The following is an 8,738-nucleotide window of genomic DNA, read 5'->3' on the forward strand; positions in this document are numbered from 1 at the left end:
GCTAGCTCTGGAACTTCCAGCCCGGAGGCAACAGGTCCCGCCTCAGCTCCGCCTCTTTGCCCTTATTTGGAGCAGGCTGGAGCAGGCGGGAGTGGAACTCTGACGCCACTGTCGAGCCGTTAGTGGCCGACTCCGCCTACTAAGGGCTTCTCGGCAACTCTGCAGAATCCTATGGGTGACGTCACGGACCCTACGTCCATTTATATATACAGTCTATGGAAAAAACGAGCTGAATTTCCGTTTTTTCGTTTTGGGGCAAAATTGAAAAACAAAAAAACGACCCGTTTCTGCTCTTTTTTTTGTTTCAATTTGAACTAAAAAACAAACGGTTAAAACGTACCTTCGTCCATTTCAATGGGAGTTGTTCAAAATCCTTTTTTTTATATCAAGAATACAATTTGAACTAGTTCAAAATCCTTTTTTGATATCAGGAATTCTATTGTTACTAGTTATAATTCAATTTTTATTTATAACTAGTTGAAATTGAATTCTTGATATCAGAAATTGGTATTTTTACTAGTTCAAATTCCAACTCCCATTGAAATGAATGAGAAAAACGATGCAAATCTCACTAGTTACAATTGAATTTCTGATATCAAGAATTTGCATTCTAACTAGTTACAATTCTATTTTTGATATCAGAAATAAACATTATTACTAGTAAGAATAGATTTTTTGATATCCTCCAGAAATTAATAAAATCTAAATCGGCTTGCCATACAGTCGACGCCTCGTGCTTTTATTTTATGTTTTTATTTTGTACAGGCTAAAGACACTTTGATGACATTCCCATCTCAGACAACAACAAAAAAACTAAAACAGAAGAATATGTATTGTTCCTTTAATCCCACTAAAGGGGTTAGAGCTCATTGCAGTGTTGAGCCTTTGATTTGTTGTGGCAATCATTTTTTCCAAGATAAATTGTTTCTGCTGCACTATTTCTTAATGCTCCTAATTTCTTTAATTTTTGTACGGCACTTTGAATAGCAAACTTGTGTTGAAAGGTGCTATATTAATAAACTTGCCTTTGAACACCTCTGTTGAAGACACATGCTAAAAACTAGGTGATCACTGACCCTCAGACGAGGCATAATGTTTGTTGTCAAACACCTTTCGACCCTGTCAGGTTTAAACGCCTGTAGTTTGAACGTTGCAGCCTTTCAGTACCTTTGAGTGCATTGTGATTCCTCTTGTTCCTCAGTATTAATACAAAGTAGGCTGTACATTTTTGGAGTAACAACTTGTTTTGTAAACCTGATAACAGACATTTCTGACAGAAGATACTGTAGACACAATATTACAAAGTTATGGGCAAAGACTAGGAACCATAGAGTGATTCACCTTGCTTCTCCCTTCTGTCTGTCTGTACCTGTGTACTCTCATGTTCCGAATAACCCAGCTTCCCCCAAATGTCTTTTTGGTGTCTATCTACGCCGGGATCCTGAGTCGTGGCTGATCCTGAGTCCTGGATCCTGAGTCGTGGCTGATCCTGTTGCTGTGGTCCTGAGTCCTGGATCCTCTATCCTGAGTCCTGGATCCTCTATCCTGAGTCCTGATCTGAGTCCTGGATCCTCTATCCTGACTCCTGATCTGAGTCCTGGACTTCGAGTCGTGGCTGAACCTGTCTCTGTGGTCCTGCCTGACTCTCATCATACTACTTCCCTGATGGCTCCCACAGGATTGTTGACATCCTCGTGGATTCATCTTCTTATTATAGACACATGCATTTCCAAACATTTGGTCTACCTATGCTGTAAAATGTATTATCTCTTCAATTTACACACGGCATCTATTGCACGTCTGTCCGTCCTGGGAGGGGGATCCCTCCTCTGTTGCTCTCCCTGAGGTTTCTCACATGTTCCCCTTTAAACTGTGGGGTTTCTTTGGAAGTGTTTCCTTGTACGATGTGAGGGTCTAAGGACAGAGGGTGTCATATTGTCATACTGATATTCTGTACAAACTGTGAAGCCCACCCCCAATGTACCATTTGTGATATTGGGCTATATAAATAAACATTGATTGATTGATTGATTCCTTATGTGTAACAGTGATTATAAAAAGGATAAATTGGCATGGCAGGTTGGACCTTTATATGGTTGGATCCTGTACTCATGAAGCTCTAACTCTAACCAAAGATTTTGGCTCCCTCATGTGGAGGAATGATGGAGATTCAATTCAAGATTCAAGGGTTTTATTATCGTATGCACAGTAGCTACAAGTTAGGGAGCAGAGGAGCAAGTCAGTGCGACATCAGTTGTGAATGAAAAGAAACACGAGACACAAAGCAACAAGTCTCCCTGAAATGAATACATTACATTTTATACGATATATCCACACAAGCTTATGGTCTGTTTTGCCTAATGTTCATCTTCATTTTGCACAAGCTGGGAATTATTTGTGGTAATGTGGTGGCTCGATGAAATGTTTACAAAGCTTTAGTGTGATGGGCAGCTTGGTCTTCACTTGCTAGAAAGCGTTTTAAAAACAGACCATTATCCCTCCTGACCAACATCTTCTGGAGATTGTAAAGAACATTTGTTTTGGTCTGGCAATGTTTAGCACTGCCAATATTTGATTTAATATCATTTACTCCTTGTCAAAAATGTATAGAAGGTTTAGTGCGACATCTCCAGGTGACCAGGTAGTCTGTTTCTGCTCATGTTAAGGTGTGGTTGTGTTTAGTGTTGCCAAGTTCAGTTGACCAATCATATATTAGGCCAACAGTGAAAACACCCTCTCTGATGCATATGTGGTAACTGTGGCTGGGGTCCCCTTTAAATAGCTGACAACACCAACTCCTGTTGAGGGGATGGAGGAACCTGTGGACCCTCAATCTAAATTCGAAGTTGCTTTGCCGATGTTGGGGCTTCCCTTCACGAGGACAATAACAGAGGCATTCATGACCAAATAGAATGCAGCTTTATTTCACAAATATACATGTTAACATGTCAATGTTCAGCAGGTGTCAACGGGTAACAGGGTGAACATACTTTACACTATGACATGGTGGGTTTCCCCTCCTCAGATGGGCAGGTCTGGTCCACTAGGTCACAATGCCTGCTAACTGAGGGACACAAAGAGAACAAAAGCACGCACTACTCAAAGCACAACTTCTACAAAATGATTACAGTGAGAGTTAGTTTACTCACCCTTTTAAAGTGTCACCCGGTGCAGTCCCTACACTGAAAGCAGACAAGGTTCCCCCAGAGGGAGAGGAGCCTGTAACACAAGCACTTAGTCAATTATATTGCCCACAATCTGCACACTAGAGAACTATTGACAGAAAATAAAAATAAAAAGCACTAGAGGACAGTAGACTTTTAAAAAACAAACGCAACATAATAGTTGCCAGCTCAAACACCAATTCAATATACCATTAAAGAAGGTTAAAAACCAGGCTTACTTTGACAGAGTAATAGATCCTCCTGGCTCCATCCAGGAGGGGAAACGCTCATACTCAGCTCTATGGATTAAACACAAAAACAGATGTTATAAAGAATAATAAGAGCTAGAAGAAAGTGAGCAAACGTCCATAGCCAGTTTCCCGGGTTGCTCGGCTGGTTATGAGCACTTCTACACTCTGCAAAACACCTACAAGTTGCTTCAAAACTATGACAACTTGGAGTAAAACACCATATTAAACGGTGCGTACACTCAAAAGATGGCGTACGCTAGTTTCTACGCACTGTTTGCGATTTAAAAAAAACTAACTTCAGGGGGAAATGTGCGGTCCTCCACGCACACTCTGACCCATCCGTACGCGGTACGCACAACAACGGGAGAGACGAGAAACTGCGACACCGTTGGGCGAAGGAAGAATGGAGAGAAATATGTGGAAATAATACCATCAATAGAATGTTACCTCTCATTTATCATATATGAAGAATTACTTTGCAAAACTTGATTAAAGCCAATCTTAAAATGATGAAACAAACGCCTGTTTGAGACTCCTCAGTGCACACACACATTGGAGAAATACATAAATGTTATTGATCACCTCTCGATGTTCTCTTGTTAACAAATGTATTCCGTTAAATGATGCGGTAAGCAGAAGGACAGAATTACTTTAAACTGACGCCGTGTAGCTTTTCTATAAGTTAGATAGATACGAGCATGGTTTTATATACCATCATGTTTAAATCATGTTTTATGCCGTTCTTCAATACTTGATAAGTCGCTCGTAAAACACAGGAGGTACGGAAACTAAGAACACCGATGTGGTAAATTGTGCAGCTAATTTAACACAACACGTGTGTTTTATTTCATGTTAACTGGTGGATATAGAGTTGCTGCGAGGAGGGGGGGTTGAGACGCACAGGCTGCAGTGGAGACGCTGCGCACAGCTGATCGACAGCTGGAACACAAACCACCAAATACAAATTAATAATTCAGATCCAGTCGTCATGACTCCACTCCGGAGGGATTCCCCGATACTTTCTTACAGTTTCTCATCATGGGGGGGGGGTGTCTCCTGTCAACGGCACAAACACACTGACACACTGCCTGAGGAAGGTTATGTGTATTTTGTTTGTCATTAACTTTTTTCGGACCACTTATTTAGGTGACGATCCGACCTCCATGCTGCTACTCTGGTTCAAACTGCATCCACCAAACAATGTGATTTGTCTCCACCTCCCCAAAAGAACCAAAATCTGACTCGGTGTGAAATGTCTTTTTTAGCTGTTCTGTCGTCATTTCCTGCGATCTTCTTCATGATGAATATTAATACGGGGCGTTTTTTTGACTATGAATATTAATACGGGGCGCTTTTTTGACTATTTATAGGCAAAGATGGGCGTTACGTGAAGCCCGCAAAAGCTGCGCCGCATTTCGAGTTGATTGTGATTTATAAAATAGAGAAACCGGCAAGTCGCCGGTACGCTGTGTTTTATGAATCGGAAAATGTCTGTGCGTATTTATTTGCCTTGTCCTACGTAAGCCACCTTCCCACGTGAATCCTACGCAAAGCTTTATAAATGAGGCCCCAGGTCTCGTGCTTTGAATGTCTGAAGAGTTTCCCTCCATGATGGGAAAACGTATCTTGCCCTCGCCCTATCCAAACTGACCTGAGACCCTTCCATAGGTTCATTGAAAAGACCATAAAACCACCTTAAACCCGCGAGTCCTACCTTGAGGGAGATAACGGTGAGCGTGCCGTCCAGCCGAGAGAAAGGTTTTCTGAAACTGCCCGGAAAAACTTTTATAACTTACATTTTATCGGGCACCGGTCATGTGATCACGTCACGTGACAATGACGTCACATTCCCACACATATATAAGAAGCAGCCTGTCACTTGAAGCTTCACAATCTCCATCCTCTCCAACGGGTCAGTACAACTTTAACAGACAGAGACGGTGACATCATCATCAGCAGCATCATCATGCTGGGTTTCCTCTTCCTGTTGGGCCTGGCTCTGGGTGCTGTGTCTTCTTCAGATGAGCTCCATCAAGACACCTGTCCCTCCTACTGGTTCTCCTTCAACGGCCGCTGCTACAAGTACTTCAACACAAAGACGACCTGGGCTGATGCAGAGCTCTACTGTGTGTCCCAGGGAGGCAACCTGGTGTCTATCCACAGCAGAGAGGAAGAGGATTTTGTCAAATTCCTGATCAAAAGCTCTGACCCTAATGAGGGAGCAACATGGATCGGACTCCATGACATCGCCAAAGAAGGAAGATGGATGTGGTCTGATGGGTGTGCAGCCAAGTATTTCTTTTGGAATGCAGGACAACCAAACAACAGCGGACGAGGTGAAGACTGTGTACTCAACAACTGGAGGGGGAAGTGGAATGATGGGAAGTGTTCAAAAACTTTTCCCTCAGTTTGTGCATCTCGCACAACTTGTCCTTAGCAGCTGAGATGTTACGTGTTCACCTGTTTTGTTATGATAACAATAAAGACACAGATGTAAACTTATATGTGTGTGAACAGAAGTCCTTTTGTCTAACCTTTATTTTCATGAATGTTACATATTCACACTGGTTGCTCCAGGGGTTAATCAAAGGAATTATTTCTACACCTTTTTTAAATATCATCAATTCAGTCCTGCCTTCCTTGCTTGCTTGTTCAACTTTCGGCCAGACAGCCCTTCGTGCCTCCCTGTCTTCTTTGCTGAGGTCTTCTGCAAAGCGTATTTTGAGATGATCCAGGGGCGTATCTAGAACAATATTCATGGGGTGGCAGGAGATTTTGAGGGGTGGCATCCCCTGGCAGAAGTATATGCTGATTTAATCGCAGTCATATCAATCAATGTTAACTTGGAAATCAACAATATTGATATTTGACCTCAATAACAGGTGACATTATTGTGGCACATCAGTAAAGCCTTACATATAAATATAAAAGGTGGCAGATGACATTTAATGAATTTTAACTGAATGAGTTTGTTTCACTCTTAGACCAGCAGGGGTACCAAATCTATGAAGACTGCTGCAATAAGTAAATTAACTCTCTCATCGATTGAATGAATATGATAATCTTATTCCTATCAGCTGTCAATCACTGTTATGATTCACATATTCATTTATTATTGAATAAACTATATTTTTTGGAGGAGTTAATGATGAATGTTCCTCAAGATGCTTGCTCACCCTCCTTCAAATTTGAAAGACAAGTAATTACGATCTATCAAGATTCAAAAGAACAGTTCAGCGCCCCACGACTTTACTGCAAACAGTTACAACCTTGACTTTACATCAGAAAGAACAAACATTAAAGTGACTAACTGCATCAGTTAGGGTTAAACGTGTATTCAGCTCAAACACATCGCTGCAGTTATTATCCAGTGGAAAGCCCTTACCTGCTGGCAGTTAAATCAAAGTGGTTACTTTTTTTTGGCAGGGCAGTGTAGTTTTACACACCGTCTTATTTGACTTTCTCAGGACTTGAAACAGTTTTTTGGGGGCAGACCCCCACAAAGAAAAAAATATATACACACATACAAGGTCATCTTAACAGTTTTGTATGCTCATCCGTGAGCAGAGCATCAAGTTGACATAGGCCTAAACAAATGATTGTAGGCCTAGTGCATTCACCACGAATCATTTTTTGTGCCCACAACTTCAAACCTCTCCCTCAAGTAAGGCCATGGATGCGGGATGTCTTGCTGGAGGTCTGATGACTCGCCTCCTCGATGTTATCTTCATTTTCAGTCCTGTCGCTGACTGTACTAGCGTTACTCTTGGACATTATGCCGTTAACAATAACGTCTTGAAGTATGTTTTCCTGATCATACTTGAATACTTTTAATCAAGTACAATTTTCAATGCGGTACATTTTCTTACAATGTAGTATTCGTACTTCTACTTAAGTAAAGGATATGAATACTTCTTCCCCCACTCACTGATTGACTCACTTCATATTGAGCTCATAAAGCTCTTGCTATAAGGATCCAAGAATTTATATACAATAATGTCATTGTTAGCTAATGAATGTTTCCATGCTGAACAACGGCAACATGACAACGTTTTCATTGGTCCCTCTTCTTTAGAGAAGACCAGGAAATGATGGATACACGGATCGTGTTCAAATCAATAGGCACGCAATGACTCTAAATAATAATGATCACGCCACCAGACACACATTCAAACTAAAGGAACCAGCCTGTTTGGAAAATGTGAGAAGTAGAAAGTACAGGTATTTGTGTTCAACATGTGAGAAGTAGAAAGTACAGGTATTTGTGTTCAAAATGTAAGAAGTAGAAAGTACAGGTATTTGTGTTCAACATGTAAGAAGTAGAAAGTACAGGTATTTGTGTTCAACATGTAAGAAGTAGAAAGTACAGGTATTTGGGTTCAAAATGTAAGAAGTAGAAAGTAGGTATTTGTGTTCAAAATGTAAGAAGTAGAAAGTACAGGTATTTGGGTTCAACATGTAAGAAGTAGAAAGTACAGGTATTTGTGTTCAAAATGTAAGAAGTAGAAAGTACAGGTATTTGGGTTCAACATGTAAGAAGTAGAAAGTACAGGTATTTGTGTTCAAAATGTAAGAAGTAGAAAGTACAGGTATTTGTGTTCAACATGTAAGAAGTAGAAAGTACAGGTATTTGTGTTCAAAATGTAATAAGTAGAAAGTACAGGTATTTGGGTTCAACATGTAAGAAGTAGAAAGTACAGGTATTTGTGTTCAAAATGTAAGAAGTAGAAAGTACAGGTATTTGGGTTCAACATGTAAGAAGTAGAAAGTACAGGTATTTGTGTTCAACATGTAAGAAGTAGAAAGTACAGGTATTTGTGTTCAACATGTAAGAAGTAGAAAGTACAGGTATTTGTGTTCAAAATGTAAGAAGTAGAAAGTACAGGTATTTGGCCTTTTATGGTAAACTAGCAATATGACTTTTTCAGAGTTTCAGAGATGTTTTCCTATAAAATATGGTAAATAAATAGCTAGATTCATGGTAATATTACTAAATCTAGTGAGTCTCAGAGTGAAAGAGTGATAATAATTTATATAGCACCTTTCATGCATGGCATTCAGCCCAAAGTTGCACACAGATGAGCAAGTTAGGCCAACACAGGATGTAGACATTTGCTGTTAGGCCAGTGGTTTCTTGTTAGGCCAATTCAGCATATACAGTACGATGAGCAAGTCTTTCTTTTATTATGAAAAAGACTTAACATTACTTTTTTCCAAAACTTGTTTTTCAATTATAATTGATCTTTTATGAATATATCTGGTTGTATATATTGCTCATTTTCCATAAAAGAAACAAATGTATTTCAGTTTGTGTTTTATTTGA

The 8,738-nt window shown here is 40.1% G+C and overlaps 1 protein-coding gene and 1 long non-coding RNA gene across 2 annotated transcripts; one reads left to right on the top strand and one right to left on the bottom strand.

Annotated features, from left to right (window-relative positions):
• Positions 1 to 2,900: 2,900 nt before the first annotated feature.
• Positions 2,901 to 5,188, bottom strand: LOC117482896. Its single transcript, XR_004555934.1, has 4 exons — positions 5,130 to 5,188; positions 3,404 to 3,463; positions 3,150 to 3,219; positions 2,901 to 3,064 (listed from the first exon to the last, which is right to left on the bottom strand). It is a non-coding gene; the product is annotated as an uncharacterized LOC117482896 (long non-coding RNA).
• A 108-nt stretch (positions 5,189 to 5,296) lies between these two features.
• Positions 5,297 to 5,917, top strand: LOC117482895 (lactose-binding lectin l-2-like). Its single transcript, XM_034131133.1, has one exon. The coding sequence runs from the start codon at positions 5,382 to 5,384 to the stop codon at positions 5,850 to 5,852; it is 471 nt and encodes a 156-aa protein (XP_033987024.1). The 5' UTR covers positions 5,297 to 5,381; the 3' UTR covers positions 5,853 to 5,917.
• The last annotated feature ends 2,821 nt before the right edge of the window (positions 5,918 to 8,738 follow it).

Source organism: Trematomus bernacchii, unplaced genomic scaffold, assembly GCF_902827165.1.
Source record: "Trematomus bernacchii unplaced genomic scaffold, fTreBer1.1, whole genome shotgun sequence".
Lineage (NCBI taxonomy): Eukaryota > Metazoa > Chordata > Actinopteri > Perciformes > Nototheniidae > Trematomus > Trematomus bernacchii.

Coding starts and splice junctions, on each gene's coding strand:
- LOC117482895 (XM_034131133.1), top strand. CDS start 5,382: ATGCTGGGTTTCCTCTTCCTGTTGGGCCTGGCTCTGGGTGCTGTGTCT.